Genomic DNA, 23,434 nt, shown 5'->3' on the forward strand with positions numbered 1-23,434 from the left:
TAAGCGTTACAAGTTGCTGAGCAGCATGCCACGGAAACGTTGTGGCATACACGTTCTGTTTTTGATTTTTCTGTTACGTTTGTTCTTTGTACTTCAGACATAAGCAGACCGGCCTGCCCATTTCCGATAAACCACCAGAACACAAACTTATGGAGCAACAGCTTTTTCTTTTAGCACATGTGCACACTTACACTCTGCTTTGCTCTGCTTACAAAGTGATCAAATTAACTGTAATTCCTCTAACCATCCATAATGATTGTCTTGTGGCCCTCACCTTTATCACCAAGCCTATTATGTTTCACAGTATTTTGGCCTTTTCAACAATGTAGATTGTTTTGTATAATAGCAACACACACTTCTTATTTTTACTGACCATTTGTAAGAACAGTTCAAATAATGGTAGTGGACTCTGGACAAAAATGTCAGTTCTCCTCTGTCCTCTATAGTGCTCCTCCTCCAACCATGCACACATACACACACACACACACACACACACACACACACACACACACACACACACACACACACACACACACACACACACACACACGCACACGCTTTCAAGGCAACCCTATATTTTACCTAATTGCCTTGAGATCTTACAGCACAGGACAAAGAATCCCAGTATCATTTGGAAGAAGAAGTAGAACAGAGCAGGGCCTGTATTTTAAAACATTCCAGAGATGGAGAGGAACGTGATGGGGCCAGGTGTAGGACTGCTCCTTCTCTTTAGCCTGGCTGGAGTGGGACACTCGTGTGTGGATCCTGAATTGGCCTACAGGTTTACCGGCATTGTGTGTAGGCTCACATACCCTGCTGCTGTTGTCTGTAGGTGCATTTTTTTTTGTTTGTATACAGTTTTTCTGTAAATATGGATTTGTTTTCACTAGCAAAATAATAGTTATTTAATAGTGGACTAGTAGTAAGACCCTTACAGGACTGTAAGCTTGTGAGATCTTTTGATTCTTTTGCAAGATCTTGCACTTTTGTGAGTATTTTTGTGACATGACCTTTTTAAACTTTTACAGTAAATGAAAAAACTACAGACGTTATCCAGGCTGCATTCCAGCATGCCAAATATCCAAGTATTGAGGGGGAGAAGTCAGTGTTATTCATGGGCAAGGTGAATTATGGATTACACAAGTAGGTATACTAAAATATCATAGATATGTTTTTTTTTCCTTTAATTATTTGCACAGAAGTTACAATGCCTTTGTCCATTTTAATGGTTTCATCATGCTTAGTCTGGAGATCCACAACCTATCAATTGGAAATAGCGAATTTGAGCTGCGGGAGAATGAAGGAATTGGAATCACCATCTCCAAAGTATCTGTTGTTTTTAAGGGAACCATTACATATCAATTTGGGAACACTCTGTAAGTAATTCCATGCATTTTTATATATATGTGAAGATAGATCAGGGTTGTTTAAAAGTGATTTTATTTATGCACTGTAAAAAATATCAATTACACTACACTATGGCTCAATATAATGGTAAATTATAAAGTACCATCTACGAAGTACGATGATAATTACAATTAAACAAATCCATCCAGTTAGTGGCTATCAAATGTATTATTTGTCACCATAATAAATATGATTCACATGTGGTTTAGTGAAAATGGATAGTAATATCATTAAAGAAAAGTTGACTACATAGTTCTTATTTGATTTTAAATCCAAATTGCTTATATCAGTGTTTCCTCATCATGAAGCACATTCATTCTGTCATCTCATCAAGCTCATGATAATAGAGCCAGGGGGGTATTATTTATTATTTACTTTTACCTCAGGTTCAACCAATTCAAAGTGGGCCTTGAATAGTATCCGCTCTGAAATTTTATACTGTTTTTAAAAAAAAATCCCACCTGTAACAAAGTACATGAAGTTGCACTCCAAAAGTAAATAAAAGATATCAGTTGATGTGATCAGTTTCCATTCTCATTATTGATGTCGTTATTTTGGGTGCTCACACAAATAACGGGGTGATTAAATTATTTAGACAGATGTCTTTCTAAACAATAATTATGATTGTTTTCTAAAGGGAAGGTGAATGATGTCCCACTGCTTCTCTGATGTTATAAATGATTGAATGTCACTTCTGGTGATATTATCCATATGCTACTGATGAATTGTTCCTATGATAAACAAGAGGAATGAGCTTACCTTAAACACCTACCTTGGAATGGAAGGCATGCTTGGAAGCTCCTGTTATTTCTTAAAATGCCCTCAATAATGTTACCAAACTGTAGACATCTTCTGTAGACATTATCATTGACTACTTAGATTCTGTAAGTGATCAGATACACACTATTTGGACAAAGGTTTGTAGACATCTGATTAAGCCTGTGGTGTAGTTAATATTCAGTTTATCCCAAAGGTGTTTGATTATGTTGAGGTCAAAGCTCTATACCAGGCAAGATCATTCTTGCCAACCCATGTAAACCATTTAGGAATTCCATAGAGAAACCACATATGGAAAAAGTCAGGTGTCCAAATACTTCTGTTTTTTATTGTGTACTTAAATAATGATACTTTCTCATATAGCTTTTCAGTAGGCCAGTCGCTAGATTTTGAAGTTGACTCCCAAATTGATTTAGTCATCAATTCTAAACTATGTAAGTATTATCACTTTTTTATTCTGCCTTTGTGTAATGACTAACTGGTCAGATCCTTGTCTCTCTCTGCTCTCTCGACTCAAAAGTGTGATGAAAACGTTGTGCTTTGTGTGTTTTAGATTGTGGGAAAGGCAGAGTAGCTGCAGACACTTCCGACTGCTACCTCACTTTCCACAAGCTACAACTCCTATTGCAAGGCGACCGAGAGTGAGTGTGCAAATTCACAATTCACACGTCAAGTGAAGTGTTTTGAATACTTGGGTGGGTTCTTTTTACACCCAACAATTTTACAGAATATTCCCAATCTGCTGAGGACACATATTTGAACACCAAATATCTGGAGCCACATTCATAAAGCCAAAGTTACGAACAGTATTATGGTACATCACAAAAATGAACCGTAAGCAGACTTCTTTAACAAAAGCAACATCTATAAATATGCCATAGATACAATCTATAATTACGCTTTAAATCCCTTTCTTCCTATGTATGGGTGGAAGGAGCTATCTCCTTAATAAATATATAAAATAATGAATAATTAAGAAGGTCACTCTCTATGTGGGTTTTCTACGAGTTTGCCAGGGTCTCATCCAAGTTGTATCCGTGTCTCTTGCCCAGTGTTCCTGAGATAGCTTTTAGATCCTCCTGCAACACTGACCTGCCACTAAAGTTTAATGAATAAATGAATAAATGTCTCAAATCAAAGGCAAGTAAAGAAATGCAAAATGACTTATACTAAAAATTACTCCTATTTTTCTACCAGGGAAAATATACTTTAAGCCTTGCATCCTTGAAGTTGTTGAAGTTTCTAATGCCAATGCTTCTTTTCTCCTGGCTTTTAACACGTTTGAACATTTTTGAGACTGATATGGCTTTTTTGCAGACCTAACTGGCTAAAGAAACTGTTCACTAATTTCATCACCATCACTGTAAAGCTGGTTGTAAAGGGGCAAGTGAGTGAGTTAATTGTAAAACCCTAGACATTTGAAAGAACACAAAATTGCGCAAAGTTTATTTACAAAATGCATTGCTAATTCATTTGTGTGGATTACAGATCTGTAATGAAATAAACAAGGTGGCAAATATCCTGGCAGATTTTATTCAGGACACAGCAGGTAGGGCTTGAGGAAAAAAAGCTTGCCATTTGGATGTGCGCATGTATAATGTAGAAATGTAATGTAGATCTTTCCTTTCTATGAGCAGAGCAGTTTCTGAGTGATGGAAACATCAATGTGGATGTTGGCATAACCTCTTTTCCTGTCATCACCTTGAATTACATAGAGTCATACCACAAGGTTGCCCACAGCATCCTGTTTACTAAATATTAACAATGCTGCTTCATCAAACAGCTACATTTACTCTAAATATATTGTAAATTTGCTTAAATAAAATGTTGAATATTCTGTTGCTGTTAAATAACCACATTATTCTGGTTTCCTTTTTTAACAGGGTCTAGTGACCTATAATAATAGCACCTCAGTGATCAAGGACTCAGTGTTTAAGCCAGACCACATTTCAGAAAACCGCAGCCTGTATTTTTGGCTCTCAGATGACGCCCTTGACCCTCTAATGACAGCAGCATACCACGATGGACGATTCGTCAAAAACATCTCCAGAACAGAGCTCACTGTTAATATCATCGTTTAAAGCATGCTAAAACCATATACTATAGTGACAGCATAAACATTAAAAGATCTCAATGCATGGCTTTAACAATTATTTTGTTAGATGGACCATCTTTTATTTCCACCATGCATATCCAAGGAGATTACTTGAGTTGACTTTTTTATTATTATTATAGGGCATGTTCCAGGCTCAGCTATCCACAGACAGGCCTAATTTAGTTGACAAGGTACTTTAGTGTTTACAGTAAACTTTAGTTACTGTTTTGTGACCCTTTGCAATTGTTCCTATGGAAACAATATGTAAGACTTACATGGAATTATTATAAATTGTTTGTTTGTTTGTGACTATATTTATTAGTGGCTGCTTTCTGGAGAGCCATTGTTAAGAGCGTGGAGTGCATCAGTGCCTCGTTTATGGACCACACCGCGAGGCACTTCTGTCAAAGTGGTGGCTGCAGTGGAGCTCTCTTCTGCAGACCAAGACAGTCCTGCACTTTACTTTGAGACGGTCAGTAATCAGCACTTTAAACAAAAGCCTGAACCATTTGCAATTCAACCAAAATTATGCAAATGTATTCATCCAAAACTTTAATTAATTAAAAGTGAGTCTCAATACCTCCACCTTCAACCAGGTTCCTACTGCACAACTTCTCTGTTATCACACTGTCCTCATACTGCACCTGCACCACCCTCACATACTTCTCTGACACATCTGACTTCCTCATACAATACCACAACTCCTCTCTCCACCCTGTCATATGCTTTCTCTAAATCGACAAACACACAGTGCAACTTCTTTGACCTTCTCTATACTTCTCTTTATAAACGTTCTCAAAGCAATCATTGGTTTGTAGTGCGCTTTTGTATGAAACCATACCGTTGCTCACAGTTGGTCACCTCTTCTCTCAGCCTGGTTTCCACTACTCTTTCCCATAACTTCATAATGTGACTGATCAAATTTATTCCCCTGTAGTTACTGCAGGTCTGCACAGCTCCCTTATTCTTAAAATTGGTACCAGCACATCTCCATTCCTCCCACCTTTCACAATTTTGTTGAACAATCTGGTTAAAAACTCCACTGCCATCTCTCCTAAACATCTCCATGCTTCTACTGGTATGTTATCAGGTCCAAACAACTTTCCACTCTTTATCCTCTAAATAGCTGCTCTCACTTCCTTCTTACTAATCCTACCTGTTTCACTATCTTTACATTAACCACCATTCTCTCTCTCTCTTACTCATTCATCAGCTGCCCAAAATACTCTCTCCATCTTCTTAACACATTCTCATCACTAGTCAACACATTTCCAGCTTCAACCTTTATTGCTCTAACTTGCAGCACATCCTTCCAAACTCGGTCCCTCTGCCGAGCCAATCTGTATAAATCTTACCCAGTGTCGATCCCAATTCTGTTTCACCAACCTCTTACGCTTTCCTGCACTTCCTCATTCCACCAGTATCTCTGTGTTTCCCTTTCTCTTTTTAGATGTCACACCAAGTATGTTTCTAGGTGTCTCCCTTATCACTTCTGCAGTAGTTTCCCAATCATTCAGCACCTCTTCACCACCACAGAGCCCCTGTCTGACCTCTTCCCTGAATCTCACACTACAGTCTTCCTCCTTCAGTCTCCACCATCTTATTCTTCTTTCAGTCCTCACTCTCCTCCTCTTCTACTTTACTTCCAAAACCATCCTACAGACCACCATCCAATGCTGTATATCTACGCTGTCCCCCGCAACACCTTACAGTCCCTAATTTTTTTTTAGGTTGCATCTCCTACATAGAACATAGTCCACCTGTGTGCACCTTCCTCTTAAACGTCACCCTATGATCCTCCTTCTTCTTAAAATACGTATTCACCACTGCCATTTCCATTCTTTTAGCAAAATCTACCACCATCTGCATTTTCACATTCCTCTTCTTAAAGCCATACCTACCAATCACCTCCTCATCACCTCTGTTCCTTTCACTCCAAAATCTTTCCTTCTCCTCCATCTCACAACCCTCTTGGGAGGTATAAGCAATGATGACATTTATCATCACCCCTTCAACTTCCAGCTTCACATTCATTACCCTATCAAAAAATCTTTTCACCTCCACTACACTCTTACTGTACTCTTCCTTCAGAATCAGCCCTACACAATTTATCTTCTCATCCACACTAGTATAGAACAGTTGAAACATCCTTCAATGTTCCTTTCCTTACTCACTTTCCACTTGGTACTATAGCTACTCTCATTGTAGCCATAGTACAAACATTTAAAGTACCAACCCTATCCTTCACTCTACTTCACTGCTCCTTTCCCTGCTGTCTCTGTAGGCATCTTTCTTCTCTCCTTCTCCTCCTATGTCCCAATATGATCCAAGCATAGAATAGATTCAGTTGCATAATCTGACTGGTAATTTTCTAGTCATGAGTTAAAAGGCTAACGTTGCGCATTTCATTACACAAATGGGTGGTGTGATGTGATCTCATCCTAAAGTTGATTATGTTCCAATAACAGGATGTTTAATACCATGTCTGCATATACTACAGCTTTTCAATAATAACAATCTATTCAAAATTATAAGTGAAAGTTTAATTATGCTTGTTAGCCCTTGATAATGTGAAAAATCATCCATGAAAATCTTTGTGAATGACTTATACAAAGAAATTATTTTTTATTAAAAAAAAAATTGTACTAAACAAAATTTATTGTTATAAACATATTTATAATAAATGTATATCTATCAACAACCAACATTACTGTTAAGGTACCTTTACAGAATTTAAATCAACACTAATCAGAGTTGAAAAAATTCACCAGTATTTTAATATTTAGAGCATACTTAAAAGTTTAAATGTATAATATGCTAACTTAAAACTATGGATTATGTCTCATTAGGAGGTTGAAGTATTTGTGAGAGCCTCTTATTCTGAAAAGAAAGTCATCCTAAAGACCACACCAGTGCAGTAAGTATGGCACGTCTTTGAAGCCCTGCATTTTTTACCACATTTAATCACTTCTAACATATATTTTTTTGTGGCTTATAGTATATTTGCAGCAAACATTTCCATCTCAGAAGGTGTTTTTGAGGTAAGAACTGAGCTACAAATCAGAGTTATTTTATTAAGGTATTTATCAACACATAATTATCATCTTGTGTCATCATCATCATCATCTAAGATGGAGAAGAGCTTAAGTGTTTATCTACAAGAGGCTGTTGAGAAGATTGGGATACCCAAAGTCATATCCTGTAAGTCTAGTATGTGTGTGTGTGTGTGTGTGTGTGTGTGTGTGTGTGTGTGTGTGTGTGTGTGTGTGTGTGTGTGTGTGTGTGTGTGTGTGTGTGTGTGTGTGTTTGTGCAACTATGAAAGTATGCATGTGATATTTTATCATTCTGATATATTTCCTTTCTTAGACTTAGAGGCAGCAATAACAAATGTGATGGACAAGCAGGGGCTCAATCTGTTTGACATAATCAATCCTGAAGTAATCCCTTATAATGTGAGTGAATAAGCTCTTTTTTTTGAGCAGTTGTTTACTGAAGCTTTATAACTACATCTCTCTGATCAACGAAGCCTTAAAAAAATAATTTTTGAGAGCCCAACTCTGACCAATGAAAACAATTTTGCTTTGTGACAAATACAAACTTAAGTTGAGATGATAAAGTTTGGCCAACCTCCCCTAGATGTTGCACAGTTTCAGCCCCACTTACATGCCACAGACTTATTATTGCAAATAGTGGTCAAATATGGGTACTGCATCAGCACTGATAAAAGTCCATTTGGACAGGATTCACACTGCCCCATTCTCAAGGACTAAACAGTTATTGGACTGCCATATTTGGGTAGTTTAAAAAGATTTTGAGGACAACAGAATATCTGAAATTGAAGATAAATGAAAATAGAAATAAATGAGATATATGGAAATTACTGGGAGAAGCAAAGGGTGATTTTGGATTGGATGATGTGTACACTTTGGAAATGTATGTGCACCACAATGAAATTTTTTTTATACTGTGAAAAAAGGCATAGTTAAAATTCTTTGTCTTGTTTGAACTGTAGCTGTGCTGACAATTTTCCCCAAAAACTAGCAACCCTGGTAAATGAGATTAGCTCTTTGCTGTGCACCTCACACACAAGAAAAGTACTTGCTGTAGTTAACCCAGTTGTTACACAAGAAATCTCAATTTTCCTTTACAGGGTTACTTAAAAAAAATTATAAATATAAATATTTATAATTATAAATTGTCATAGTTAAGATATCCAAAATCTTTTAACTACTGATACTCAGCATACATGCCCATGTTGTTTCAGCTAATCCTCATGTTCTCTTTTTCACCATGCAGGGTTATGTCTTGGTGCAGATGGACTTTGGTTTCCCAGAGCATTTACTGGTGGAGTTCCTCAAGAAGACTCTGGAGTAAACACAGTCCCCTATTCTGTTAAGCATTTGCCTAAAGACACATAAAGATCACATTAGGTGATGCTACAAATATATTTACATTTGTATGTACATATGATTAGTTTAATGAGCATTTCTATAGTAAGGCCTTTTTAGTAATATACTGTATGATTGTTTTTAAGCACCAGTAAAACATTCTTTCCTTATCTGTGGATGTCATTGCAATTGCTGTAAAATACAAATTTGCCAGGGGCTTTCAGAAGAAGCTTAATAGCAGAATAGAAGCTTTACTGTTCTTGACCAAGGTGGAGATATTTTATAATATACTTTTAGTTAAACTTCTAATAACCATTTAATAATTCAATATCTTTCATAACTTCAAGGCTCCCTTCTAGTAAAGACTGCAGATTTGGTGGATCTTGCAGCTCTCCAAGAAAGTTATTTTTCAGTCTTGCAGGACCACCTTCCGATTTAATTGAAATATATCCTAAAAGAAGATCAACAATGTTTAAAATATGTGTTTGAAAACCTAACAAAGATTGTGTGAATGTTGTAAATCTTTAAGTTGTTCTGGTGGCAGTGCAACTAACCATCTAACCAACTAACTAACCAGCCAACAAAAAAATTGAACTAACTAACTAACTAACTAACTAACTAACTAACTAACTAACCAATTAACTGGCTAACCAATTAACCAACTAATTAACTACCCAACAAACAATCTATCTAACCAAATAAACAACTAACTAACTAACTAGCCAACAAACAATCTATCTAACCAAATAACCAACTAACTAACTAACTAACTAACTTTAAGTTAATTTAATTGTCCTAGAAATGTATATGTTAATATAATTTATATCTTTTTTATGATGTGTATTATTAGGTAATATACGATTAATGATCCGACTGAAGATCTCATCTATATTTTTAAATTAGATCTAACAGGAAGTAAATTGTTTCTTGGACTTCTTTTACAATATTAGATAAAACTATCATTTGTGAAATTATAGTCTGTTTTTCGTTAATAAATAAATAAAGTGTAATCAGTGGCTAAATCATGAACATCATATTCTTTGTATAAAAAATACACAATATACACCCGCATACAGTGTACTTGACCACATGGTGACGCTGTATTGCAGCGTTGACATGACTGAATAAAATGAAAATATACTTTCACTCAGGGTTGCCAGAGGCGCAATTTTTACACCAGGGTGTACCATCAAAATTCCATTTGCTTCCGCTCTCAGGTTCCGTTTACAAATTTATATACTATCTTTGTGGACCCTTGTGGATCAAACAGGGAATAGATCATTGGCAAGCAGTCAGGGCTAGCAATGCCTTCTCTGCTGGCCTAGACTTTAACAAAATCACAGACTTACTGACTTTACTATATTTTTGTAAAAAAAAAAAAGTGTATTACATTATTTTTAAGAAATTGATTAGGTTGCGGATACACATAAGGACACTTACAAGACAGATTTTTTAAGAAAAGCTGGACATAGTGAGTACAACAGTTGTCAGGCTTTTTCATGAACAATTTATACTTTTTAATTTTTTCCCCCCTAGAATCTGCACAAAAAGGCACAATTTACCTAAATTTTAAATCCACAGGAAAACCGTAATGCACTAATAAAATGCACAAAAATGCACAAAAAACCCAAAACCATTTTATGAGGTTAATACTGATGTTTTATGTGGGTGGTGCAGCTGTGGCTGCAATGAAAGGAGACTTGTTGAGTTGTGTTCATTGGATTGTTACTTTAGTAATGCCATTCATTATCAATGCATGAGATTCCTGCCTGTGCTTCAGTGCTCTGTTATACTACATTTCTGTATAATATTGATGGTTTCTATTGCTGTGAAATCATAATGATGGTATTAAGAGGTGGATTGGCTCAGATAGAACACCACTGAAGATCTAGGTGTGAAATGCATGACCCACCACTGGAATAGATGTAGCACAAAGCACAGATCATAATAAAACAACAACAACAACACTTTGTGATCTAGTTGTGTTGTTCTTTAGTCCTAGACTAATTTGCATTGGACCATAGTATATAAATAACCACCAGTAAGCAAAGATTTATAAATTTATAAAAACATCTTTACATTAAACTTATTATTTGGCTGATCAAACAACTTTGGGAATTTTGGGGGGAATTTCCTCTGTATCTTAGAGATAATTAATGTACATGTCAGAGGTGTGGTCCTGTGGTACAAAGGGGAACTACGCAGTATTATACAGGTGGTTCTGATCGCCATGTTTTGAAACAATTGTGTTGATAAAAGAAGCAAGTTTCTCTTTGGGCTGCCAAGATAATTTTTGTGTTAAATAAAATCATTACACATTTGAGCTGGTATACCGCAAAGAAGGAAAAGGGGCAACTCTGTCATGAAAATTTTTTTTTTTTCTATATTTTATTCTTAATTTTCTTTTTTTTACTTTCTTTTGTGTGGTTGTGGTTTTGGGTGTGCTATAAATGAAATCTGGCAACCTTGACCTCAGATTAACTTAAAGCGCGCTGAACGTTTAAACGAACAACAAATAAGGTTCAGATAAATGTAATAAAGTACCGGGGAGGAAAAACACTTTTTTCTCTGCTAAAAAATGGTTGCTCCATGCGCACGACTGCTCTTCGCCACACCTTCTCACCACACCTTTCCACCAAACCGAAAAAATAAAACCAAAACAATAACAGAAACAATAACAATCATTACAGATCATCATCCAGCTTTATTTTGCTACATTAGGATACAATCTGGAATAAATACAAGTTCTAATGTAATTAATATCGTTCAATACGACGCAATCTAGGTTTCACTTTCGTTTTTTCACCACACTGCACCACACTGCACCACACCAACGCGACGCCACATATCATGTTAATAGGAGACCAGGTTTTGTGAGGTGAGTACGTCGTCAACAGAATGTCCTCAATTAGTGATTTTATATAACTATTTAAACGGTTTGGACTTAATGTTTTAAGACACACGTTCCTATGTGTTACTGCAGATCTTTTCTGTAGCATCTTCGGTTCAGTAGAGAAACTTTGTAGGCTGCGTCTAACAGCTTACTGCGCCAAACGATCTAAATACGCAGCTCACGCGCGCGACATGACCCACAAAAACAATTTGACCATATAAAGCAAAATGAATGCTTAAAGGTGCTAAAAATATTCTTTCCTCGGTCTATAATAAGTTGCTCCTACTTCAAGTATTTTTTTTTTTCCAAACAGGAAATAACCCAGTATGTAATTGCACATCTTATACCCTCTAAAACAATATTTATTGTCCTTTGCATTTCACTCAACTAATCTTTTCGATTATCTGAACATCCCATAATTTAATATTGCTGCAAATTTTTATTTTCCAAAAAAAAAAAAATCCATTGTATATGATTTATTAAACAGTTTAAGGTTAAACAATTTAGTAACAGTTTCCCCACAGCAAATGGATAAAGATGGAGGAGATGGACCTGGAGGAGGATGTTCAGGTTGTGGTAATCCAGGAGGCCACTGCGATCAAGGACGTTTTGTGTATGCAAAAAGATAATGTTCTACAGCAAATCTATGCCTTGGTGGAAGCTCGGACTCGAGAGCAGCTTCTGCACTTGCCCAACCCCAGGGAGACTATCTCAGGTGTTGTGGATTACTTCAAAACATCAGATCAGCACACATGCCGCCATTTTCTGGAGACTTTTTGGGCGTTCTGTGATGATATTCCCCTAGAACTGGATACAAAGATTATACATGCAGCAGGACCCACAGCTGGTAAGTTATGTTTGATAAAGTGCCGTCTTTGTCTTTTATCTGGTCAGTGTACCAACAAAGCTTCAGTTTAAGAATGTAATGCGAATAGCCTAAAGACGTGACCTAAATAATTTAATGCATTCAAGATTTGTAGTTGGGTGGGTGTTGCGAAACCTATGCTAAACAGTTAACATTAATATAATGAAAACAGAACAAATCTACAAGCTATATATAAATGTATTCTATTTGAAATGCTATATAATACAACATGTATTGGTGTTACTGTATAAAAATATATCTTTTTTTCAGTTCGGGTCTAAGGTCGTTTGATAAAATGTCGAAAACAAAGTGAAAGTGAAAGACCTGCAAAACAATGAAAAATGTGGAAACGTGAACAGATAATTATGCTTCAATTCAAAGTTGGAATGTACCTAAAAATTTGCTTTTTCTTTTTGCATGTGATTAAAGGTGCATTGGTAGACAACAGTCATCTGCCAGATAATGAAAACTTCCCTCCATCACACAATGCAAAACGTGCATGTATAGGTACTTCTCAGTCTTTGTCTTATTACACACATCTTCATTGTAATCCACTTTTCATACCAAAATTAGTATGTTTATAGTAAAATGTAACTTTTTTTAATCCAGACCAGGTGCAGAGTTACACAAATGCTGTTAAGAGTTTTCTCCAAAAGAAATTTGAGAAGGTGACGAAAGATATGACGAAAAAGGTTTGCCTAGACAAGACATGGCTGTGCTGGCGGACACAAAAATGTGCACGAATGAGGGACAGGCCAACAAAATCTCAGGAAGGGGAAGAGGTTTTACCAGAGCACAAGGAGTCAGTTGAGTCTCTGATGAAAAAAACAGGCAGAGTGGTAATGCTATCAGGTCAGGCTGGTTCTGGTAAAACCCTGTTGATGCACTGCCTTGGCCACCACTGGGCTCAGGGCTCATACCCCTCTATAGAGCTACTTTTCCTGCTGGAGTTTCGCCAGCTCAACCTTGTTTCACAGCCATTATCGCTGAAAGAGCTATTGTTTCGTTTCTTTCTTCCTTCTGAAGAAGACAATGAGCAAAGTGAAGCAGTACTTACTTATGCTTTCAACAACCCTGAGAAAATTTGCTTCATATTTGATGGATATGATGAGTTTGCAGCGAGATTTACAGACCCAGAGGAGCTTGTAGACTCTGTAAATGCTTACCAGCAGTTGCCATTAGCTGATCTTCTCTCTGCACTATGTAGCTCCAAGATCCTGCCTGGCTGCACAGTGCTGGTCACTTGTAGGCCACGAGATGTTTTTGACTTATTTGGAAGTTCTGGTTATTTTGTTGCAGAGCTGCTTGGATTTAATCAACAACGTGTGAAAGAATACACTGAAGAGTATTTCCATGAAAAGGGAAATGAAATTAAAGAAAAAGCAGTACGCTTGCTAATGGACAACTATCATCTGCTCTCCATGTCATATGTTCCAGGTTTATGTCATGTTTGCTGTGTCTGCATAGATTATTTCCTCTCCAGTGATATGTCTCAACAATCAGGCACTCAGCTACCTACATCCTTGACTCAAATCTACCTCCACATCCTTTCTGCATTTATTAGTCGATGCCAGAGTTGTGTATCCTCTGATAATCATACTCCATTACTTCAAAAGTATCGAGATCAAATCGCTATGTTGAGTAAAGTTGCAATGGATGGCCTGGAGAAGAGCCGTATAGTATTCTCGGCAAATGAATTGTCTCCTGAGCTAATGAACTTTGGTGCCAATGCTGGAATTCTGTCCCGTTTGGATCTTACTTGTGCAGATGGATCACGAAGTCTGGGATGTGCCTTTACACATTTAACTATGCAAGAGTTCATGGCTGCATTGCATATGATGACAAACCCCGACATCACAGAGTCACAGCTCAAGAAGAAGCTTAACCTGAAAAGCCGATGGACTGCTAAGACTGATCCAAAAACTGTCTTCACAGACTCCCTTCACTTGTATATGTGTGGACTTGCTGCAGAAGCCTGCACTTTAAATCTTATCATGCTGGAAGGCAGTGAAAATGCCAGAACTACTGTGCTAAAGCGACAAAATGCAGTTCTTAAGATTTTAAAGAGCTTTGTGGTGAGTGTTCGTCAAACAGGTCCCAAGATTATTGAACTCTGCCGTTGTACCCATGAAACCCAAAACATCGATTTGGCCAAGGCTGTAGGTTCAAGAGATCGGTTCGAGCTGCGTAATATTAGACTGAACCCTGTAGACATCGATGCCTTGGCATTTGTAACTTTATCTGCAAATCAGATGGTTTGCCTGGACTTTGGTGCCTGTTCCATTGAACCAGAGTGTTTGAATATCATTCCCCACTGCAAGAACTTGGAAAGTTTAATGTGAGTTCCAAATTTTTATATTTTCTATTACAATACAATAGACAGCTTTGCATGTTCACTGTGATTAGATTATAATATATTTTAAACTAGCAAAATGTACTGTACAACCCCTATTCTAACAAAGGTGGAATGCTGCATAAATTCTAAATAAGAACAGAATGCAGTGATTTGCAAACTTCATAAACCATATGATATTCACAATAAAACATGTTTTAATTGAAGAAATGTACTATTTGTAAGAAAAAATAAGTTTTGAATTTGTTGTCTGAAAACCTGTGTCAACAAATTTAGGACAGGACCATAGCATCTCCTATACAGCTGGGAGTTTTAGACTTCTGTGTCTTCTTTGTCCTATTTTTCACATCATGATATGGCAAATGCCTCCAATTGGTGAAAAGTGCTGAACTGGACTGCAGGCAGCCCAGTTCAGTATCCAGACTTCTCACAACGAAGCTATGCTGTTGTAATAGATGCATTATGCATTTTAGCATTGCTTGTAGTGAAATATGCAAGACCTTGCTTGAAAATTATGCCACCTGGAAGCAAATGTTGCTCTAATGCACAGGCATTCAATATACATTTTTGCCCCTTGTCCCTTGTGCACAGAGATTTCTCTGGATTCTCAGAATCTTGATGATCTTATGTACTGTGGCTGATAAACTGTTCAAAGGCTTTGAACATTATTATTTAATTGATCCATCAATTTTTTTGTTGAACTTCTAACCCATTTTACTGCTGAGAGACTCTGCTGCTCTATGATACTCTTTTTTTTTAATAATCATGTTGCTGACCTGTTGTCAATAAGTTCCAAAATGTTCCCCCCTCAGTTTCTTTTTAGTAACACTTTTTTTCCCAGCTGTTTGTTGCCCTGTCACAAATTTTTTTGACAAATTTTACAGGTATTAATTTCAAAATTAGCAAATTTTTGCTTAAAAATGGTACATTTCCTCAGTTTAAACATTTGATATGATGTCTAGGTTTTGTTGTGAGAAAGAAAATGTGCATTTGCTGTTTAATTAACACTTTACATACAGTGCAACAAGTAAAATAAAACAGTGTGTGTGTGTGTGTGTGTGTGTGTGTGTGTGTGTGTGTGTGTGTATTTATACTTTTATTGTTTAGAGTGGTTTGCCTATTTCCTTTTGTGTAGTTAACATGGTAACCAGTAAATGGATAGGCGATTCCAATCTTTTACTGCCCAGTTTAAGTGAACATGTGACTATTGTAGTCTCAGATTCCAGTTCTTAGATGCAATTGGAAACTAATGTGGCTTTCTGCCATTTGTAGCCAATCTACCTCCTGGATAAATGTGTTCTGGAATACTTTTCTGCTCACCATGAATGTAAAGAATAGTTATTTCAGTAGTATTTAGCATAGTAGCCCAACCCAGTCTCCAGATTGTCCCAGTCTCCCCATTGTCCTCTGACCTCCCACATTAGTATTGCCTCTTATTGGAAGTTCATTTTGGCCCTTTTCTGTGTATACTCTAAGAGTGTTTGAGAGTTTCTGAAACACTCATACCATACTGTTTGGCACCAACCAAAGTCACTGAATTTACATTTTATTCCTTTTTGACTGTTCACAAACACTTGAGATATATCTACAGGATTTTATGCATTGCATTGGCTAATATAGTGGTTGATAAGTGTATATACTGTGTATTGGCTAGAAGTAATAGAACCAATATATAATTATATGAAAAATTTGTATGATTAGGTCACTTTTATTAGAATTCTTACCCAGTTTTGTACATGCGCCTGCAAAATATAACACAAAGTAATAGTATTTTTGCCCGATTCAAAAGTGGACCTTCATATTAAACAATTCCATTTCAGTTTTCGTAGCCGTAAATATGACAACAAGTTCGCAGAGGCTTTATCTGGTATCCTGCCCAAACTCCAGAGCTTAAAGCAGTTAGAGTGAGTATCCAACACAATTGTTTCTTTATATTCCATGGAACAGCTCATTATGCATTGTGTTTTTCAAATCATTACTACATTTACAGCTTTATTAGTGGTAGCCTCTCTCATAGCGGAGCTTCTAAACTTTTCAAGGCTTTGGAGTCTTGCCCGCAAATCACACTCCTCAAGTAAGAGACTTTGCTCTTTATAATGCAGTATAATTGAAAGAATAGTAAGGTTATAAGATAAGATATAAGATTATAATATATTATAATATAATAATAAGTGTTCAATGCTAAGATATTGAGTTGAGTGTAAATAAACAGGAAAATTTTGATTACTGAGTAATGGTAAAAGTGTCACTTAAACTAAATTTTTTTTTGTCAGTCTCAGTGATAACTCCCTATCAGATGAGAGTGTACGAGAGATAACAGAGCTGATTCCCAAACTGACTAAACTCACATCTGTCATGTAAGTAGTGTCACATTTAGAGTTGAATTTATTTTTGTTCAGACTAGATGCAAGTAAATCAGAGGTGACTTTATATCCTTTTGTCCATTTATAGAACTTTGGTGTGTGTGTGTGTGTGTGTGTGTGTGTGTGTGTGTGTGTGTGTGTGTGTGTGTGTGTGTGTATATTTACTGCAGTGGTATATTTTATTGTTTTGACTAATTTTCATCTGTACTGAATCTTGTTGTTAGGTTGGGGAAAAACAACATTTCCAAAAATGGAATATTTATGCTCATTGAAAAAATGGCAGAATTTCAAAACATTAAGAAAGTCTCTGCAAAGTAGGATCTCTCTTTCTTTTTTCTTTTTGTAAATTCATATGAATGCATCAAATATTCTGATATTTATACATTATTGTTTTTTGTTTACAGTTCAAAAAAGGAAATCACTATTCTGTTCTCCCCATTCTTACCTAAGTAAGTAGTAACTAGTACTGGAAAATCATGCTCAGTAACTGTAGAATTACATTAAAATTCTTTAATAAGACTCTTGTTTGTAGAAAGCAGTTTTATCAAAAGATGTAAGAATCAGTAAGAATTATTATTTCAGAATTTTACCAGATCTCTGTAGTGTCAGCACATTTACTTTTGTACTTTTTGGTAATAACAGGGAAATTAATGGTCTGTGAAATATAATGGTAAATAGATAACACGTCAATCTTAAACACATTGGTAAACGTGATACATTAGGTACTGTCATCCAATTACAATTCAACAAATTTGACTTATGGAATAATATTTTTTAATGAGATTGTATTCTTTTTAATTTTTGGGAGCATTAAAAGGTTTTAACACATTTTCAGAGCTTTATAAATTAGAACATGTAAAAAAGGGTTGTGACTATGTGATGATTGCTGATTGGCATGCATATCTGAATTTATTTGGATTTGTTTTGGTATCGATATGGTATTCGTTTTCAGTTGGCTAGGTCTAAAAAGGAATTTATAAAATGTATTTGATTTTAAAAATACTGTGGTAATTTGGTTTATATCCTTTTTTTTATTAGCACCGTGGGCACAGATGACCTAAACAATGCTGAAGAAACAAGGGAACTAATGTACGTGGAATAGATTTATATATTTTTTTCTTATTGTTGTAAAGTTTTGTTCATTTTATACAGGTTGTAATATTATTACACAAACATACTTGCACGAACACATGCAACGTTCCTACTTATATTATGTTGCCTCTGAATACAATCCTGCTAAACAGAAAAGTTCTGTTGTCTGTTTTGTTTGTGTGTGTGTGTGTGTGTGTGTGTGTGTGTGTGTGTGTGTATTGATACTTTTATTGTTTAATAAGTGGTTTGTCTATTTACTTTTTTGGAAAAAAGTGGCTGACAAAGTAAATAATCCACTTGTTTGTTTCATTTGCTGTAAAGACATGACTGTCAGGCTGCTGACGCGCAAAAAGATATAGTCCGATCATTGTCTTTATCGCCTAGCAAAAAACAAAACACTCACAAGCCGAGAAAAACAACAAACAAAGACATCCACTCGAAACGAGTTATTCATTATGAGCGCGAATGTCCAAAGCATAATCCAAAGTAAGCAAAGCCATCGGCAATGGGTAATCCAATACAGAAATGGAGTTCAGAGATAACGCCAGCTGTGAATGCCGGCGTTCGAGCAGCCACGCGATTTTCCAGCATGACAAAGCAACGACCGACAGCCTGTGACTCAAGAACGTGAGTTTAAGTAGTCTGATCTTTAATGAGCCACAGCTGTCGGTAATCTGCTATAGAGGGGGGCATGGCAGGGTGAATCCCTGACAGCTACCGAGGGGGCCTGGCAGGGAGATCCCTGACAGTACCCCCCCTCCAGGGGCGACACCTGACGCCCAAAAACCCACCTATGCCAGGCGGGCCAGGGCACTCCTAGGAAGGCCTCCTTAGACGCCTGGGAGCAACGGAGGCCCGGTGAGCATCGCCGTGGAACCGAGGAAGACCGGGAAGAGCCCAAGGCGATGCAGCGTCCTCTGCGGAGAGCCGGAACGGAACGACACCCTGCAGGAGGATCCGGAACGGACCCACGCCCTTGGTGAAGATGGGAGGCTGAGTGAAGCCCTTGGTGGAGATCAGAGTCGGAGCGACCTCCATGGCGGGGAACCGGAACTGGGCGGCAACCATGACAAAGACCGGAGAGTGGATGAGATCAGGAACGTCGTACCACCCTCTGAGGGACCTGGAGGACCAACGTCGCCGTCAGAGGGACCTGGAGGACCGACGTCCCCGTCAGAGGGACCTGGAGGACCGACCTCGCCGTGCGGGGATCCTGTGGGCGAGCCGTCGCCCTGCGGGGATCCTGTGGGCGAGCCGTCGCCCTAAGGGAGACTTGGAGGCGAGCCTTCGCCTTCTGTGGAGCCCGGGGGCGGCGGTGCGACGACCCCTTTGCAGCCAGGCGGCTGTACGACGACCCCTTCGCGGCCTTTGAACGGGGCTGAGCTCTCTTGGGGACTCTGGAACGGGGCTGAGCTCTCTTGGGGAGTCTGGAACAGGGCTGAGCTCTCTTGGGGACTCTGGAACGGGGCTGAGCTCTCTTGGGGACTCGGAGGCTGGAGTGAGCGCTCCTGGGGACTCTGTGGCTGGAGTGAGCACTCCTGGGGACTCCATGGTTGGAGTGAGCTCGTTTGGGGACCCTGAGGCTGGACTGAGCTCGTTTGGGGACCCTGAGGCCGAGCGGCACCCTCTGCGGTACTCTGTGGCGGCTTGGCGCTCTCGTGACGGATCCGTGGCGGCTCGGCGCTCTCGTGAAGACAGTGACGGCGCGGCACTCTCGTGAAGACTCTGTGGCGGCGCGGCGCTCTCGTGAAGACTCTGTGGCGGCACGGTGCTCTCGTGAAGACTCTGTGGCGGCACGGCGCTCTCGCGAAGACTCTGTGGCGGCGCGGCGCTCTCGCGAAGACTCTGTGGCGGCGCGGCGCTCTCGTGAAGACACTGTGGCGGCGCGGCGCTCTCGTGAAGACACTATGGCGGCGCGGCGCTTTCGTGATGACTCTGTGGCGGCGCGGCACTCTCGTGAAGACTCTGTGGCGGAGCGGCTCTCTCGTGAAGACACTGTGGCGGCGCGGCGCTCTCGTGAAGACACTGTGGCGGCGCGGCACTTTCGTGAAGACTCTGTGGCGGAAAAGCACGCTCCTGGAGACACTGTGGCGGCGAGGCACGCCCACGGGAACCTCGGAACAGAGCGGCACGCTTGTAGAAGCTCTGTGACGGCATGGTGTGCTCGCCGACGCTCGGAGATGGTGTGGTGCGTCCACGAGAACCCCTGGACACAGCAGCACGCTGGTAGAAACCCTGAGATGAAGCCGCACTCTCATCAAAACATTGGGGCTAAGCTGCATGCTCATGGGAGCTCTGGCACGGAGCCGCGTGCTCTGGAAAACCTTGGAAGGAAGCACTTTCCTCCCCAAGGGGACTGTAGTGGAGATCCACCACCTCTATCCCCAACATCCCCAGAAGAAGCCCGCTGAATTCGGCGAGTGAGCCAAAATTGCCCCCTTTGGCGCTCCATAGTGAGCTGGCTTTGGCGAGAACTTCACCAGACAGGAGGGAAATACATAGGGCGATCTTGGCTCGTTCGGAGGGAAACCGGGAAATATTAACGTCCACATACTCGCCAATGCTCCGCAGGAAGCCTGCTCAATTTGTCCCTTTCCCCAGAGAACCGAGCCAGTAATCCCCTCGCGCTCGCTGAGGGGCGTGGCGCAATCGCGCTCCCGTGATCCGGCTTCTGTGGTTCCAAACCGCGAGGAGCGGCACTGAGCATTCGGTGGAAATTAGAAGCCGGGTTCGGCTGCCGATCCATTGCGGTCGGAATCGCGGAATGGCGAATCCACGTTCGGTTTAGGTCGGTCGTTCTGTCAGGCTGCTGACATGGAAGCAGATATAGTCCGATCATTGTCTTTATGAATCCCTGACAGCTACCGAGGGGGGCGTGGCAGGGAGATCCCTGACAATGACACAATACTGAAAGGCAGCATAATCAACAGTGTGGGCTAGAACAAAATCAGCCCTAGCCTCACAACTAACAAGTCATTTTATTAATGATCATTTTAAGCAGCCTTTCTTAACATCCCAATCAATACATCAAGTTTTAATTATTGAAGTATTGATTGAAGATTAATTCAAGTACAAAACATCACATTTCAAAAATTATTGAAAGGTTTAGAAATTTTCAAAAGTCTTAACATGAGTTAATTCATCACATTTAATTATAATCAAACACACAAACATAGAAAAAGCTCACCTTTTAAAATAGTTAGAATACTTTTCTTTTATTAGATTTTTGTGCTGGAAATCTAAAAGTTTTTTAGCATGTGCCATAAATGACACTTATTTTTCCTTGTGTTTAGCGTGAACGACTGGAATCTCACATGCAAAAATGTACAAGATCTATGCAGTATGCTCAGTGACTGCTCCTCTCTTACTGTCCTAAAGTAAGCAGCATTGTGCACCACACAGCAGGGAAATTTAGTTTTACCGTCTAATTCACATTTTATTACATCTACCACTTTACTGAGTTAATCGTATGTGCTTCCTCCCTAAGTTTTCTATTCTGTTGACTTTTTCCCCTTTTAGTTTGTCAAAGAACTCGCTGGGTAACAAAGGTCTAAAAAAGCTACTCGAAAATCTGCATACTCTTGACACCATTCAAGAAATCAAGTCTGTTATCAATTATTTCATTTACTTCATCCATTTAAATCATATTTGTAAGCTGTACTTTTATTTATACAGATGTTGTGGTTGTGAATTTTTATCCTTTAATGCAGTGTCAGTGATAATGAAGTGGATATGAATGGTGTGATGCTTCTCTCAACATATCTTTGCACTCTCAAACACCTGACTGAGGTTGAAGCTAGGTAACAGCTATTACTATTACTATTAAAATAATGGATATCATATTATAATGAGTGATTATTGTGATATAAAATGTATGACTGTTTGTTATTAGCTGCAACGGAAGCAAGAAACTGGTCTTGACATTCAGATGTCGCAGAAGGTAGTGCAAAAGCATTTTTTTTTCTCTGCAGTTATGCTTTGACTTTATGCAGAGTGAAACATATGAGTCATAACACATTGTTTTCTGCAGTAGAACATTCAAACAAACCAAAGAGGGGTGTGATGTTTTGCATAAGAAACTCAGGTAGAACATTTATGCAATTTATTCTAGATGAATGCAAATTCTTAATGATTTGCATAAATATCATTTTAAAAAGGCTATTGTATTTAACTTTTTTGTCATTTCAGCCTAGTTCAATGCGATATACAACCTACTGACATGAGCAGGCTGTGTAAGAATTTGATCGAGTGCCCAGATCAGCTTGACCTAGAGTGAGTTTTTCCCCCTGAGCTCTAGATATACCACAGTCATATTACAATTTGTATACTTATTTCTTATTGTTTTCTGTTACAGTTTCTCTTATGGAACATTAAATAATGAATCTATTGAGAGGTTAATAAAGTTCCTTCCGGGCATGTCATCTCTCAATCTGCTAAAGTAAGGATTTGTATTCGGTTTTGATTATAGAAAAAATTCACAATTGCTGAATTGTCATTTTAAGACTGTTCTGTGATTTCTTCTAGTTTAAGTCACATAGAGATGACAACAGGTAGTGCTTTTTTAATAGTCCAGTTGCTTCCCGATTGCCAGCGCATTACAACTGTGGAACTGAGGTAACTTATATGACAGTAAATTATATCTGCATCTGCATTAGTGTGACCTTATTACTTCTTTGTCCTGGACATTTCCTCTTTTTAAAATCTAAAAAAAAATGTGTCTGGCTGGCACTTCTAAAGTGTGCAAAATGTTAGAGATTTCACTTTGACTAACCCGTATCTGTAGGTTCAAATTTTTTGACCTGTTGTTAATGTACATGCTTTCAATGTAACCGTAGTAAAACTACTTCTCAACCATTATTCTCAGTGTGTGTGTGTGTAGAAAGCGCTGCACCACTGCAACACACAAAAGTAGAGCATGTGCTTGCTTTACAAGAGTCACCTTAACATGACAGAAAAAAAAATGTATTGTGTTTTTGGAGTGCCAAAGGTTGCAAATGAAAAGTCAAGTAAAGCCAGTAGACAAAGGGAATAAAATAGAATTATAAAAAGGTTTTCTTAGATGTAGTAAATCTTCATGGGGCAAATCAAGAGAAAAAAGGGTCTAGTGAAAGTGGCATCTATTTATTTATTCATTTTTAATTCTAGTTACCTCTAAGTTAATTTATGAGTTGTGTTTTTGTAGATTTTTTTTTTAATATAA

At 38.5% G+C, this 23,434-nt stretch overlaps 2 protein-coding genes across 5 annotated transcripts in view; both read left to right on the plus strand.

Annotated features, from left to right (window-relative positions):
* Positions 1-519: 519 nt before the first annotated feature.
* cetp (cholesteryl ester transfer protein, plasma) lies at positions 520-9,690 on the plus strand. Its single transcript, XM_083552099.1, has 16 exons — positions 520-828; positions 1,029-1,143; positions 1,245-1,376; positions 2,548-2,618; positions 2,738-2,825; positions 3,502-3,571; positions 3,673-3,733; positions 3,822-3,913; positions 4,068-4,247; positions 4,420-4,470; positions 4,602-4,751; positions 7,129-7,196; positions 7,278-7,320; positions 7,411-7,480; positions 7,647-7,732; positions 8,577-9,690. The coding sequence occupies exons 1-16, from the start codon at positions 684-686 to the stop codon at positions 8,652-8,654; spliced, it is 1,500 nt and encodes a 499-aa protein (XP_083408225.1). The 5' UTR covers positions 520-683; the 3' UTR covers positions 8,655-9,690.
* A 1,611-nt stretch (positions 9,691-11,301) lies between these two features.
* Positions 11,302-23,434, plus strand: part of nlrc5 (NLR family, CARD domain containing 5) — a 33,668-nt gene continuing 21,535 nt past the window's right edge. The window contains exons 1-18 of one of the 4 annotated variants that reach the window (XM_083552011.1): positions 11,302-11,546; positions 12,075-12,408; positions 12,856-12,933; positions 13,036-14,764; positions 16,600-16,683; positions 16,770-16,853; positions 17,053-17,136; positions 17,367-17,456; positions 17,547-17,591; positions 18,181-18,231; positions 21,528-21,611; positions 21,754-21,837; positions 21,945-22,034; positions 22,127-22,174; positions 22,265-22,318; positions 22,423-22,506; positions 22,589-22,672; positions 22,759-22,848. In XM_083552011.1, coding sequence (XP_083408137.1) covers positions 12,099-12,408; positions 12,856-12,933; positions 13,036-14,764; positions 16,600-16,683; positions 16,770-16,853; positions 17,053-17,136; positions 17,367-17,456; positions 17,547-17,591; positions 18,181-18,231; positions 21,528-21,611; positions 21,754-21,837; positions 21,945-22,034; positions 22,127-22,174; positions 22,265-22,318; positions 22,423-22,506; positions 22,589-22,672; positions 22,759-22,848 — 3,173 coding nt within the window. In that variant the 5' untranslated portion in view covers positions 11,302-11,546; positions 12,075-12,098. The other 3 variants (XM_083552013.1, XM_083552010.1, XM_083552012.1) reach the window with 3 other exon arrangements.

The sequence above is a fragment of the Silurus aristotelis genome (genome assembly GCF_946808225.1).
Source record: "Silurus aristotelis genome assembly, chromosome: 10".
Lineage (NCBI taxonomy): Eukaryota > Metazoa > Chordata > Actinopteri > Siluriformes > Siluridae > Silurus > Silurus aristotelis.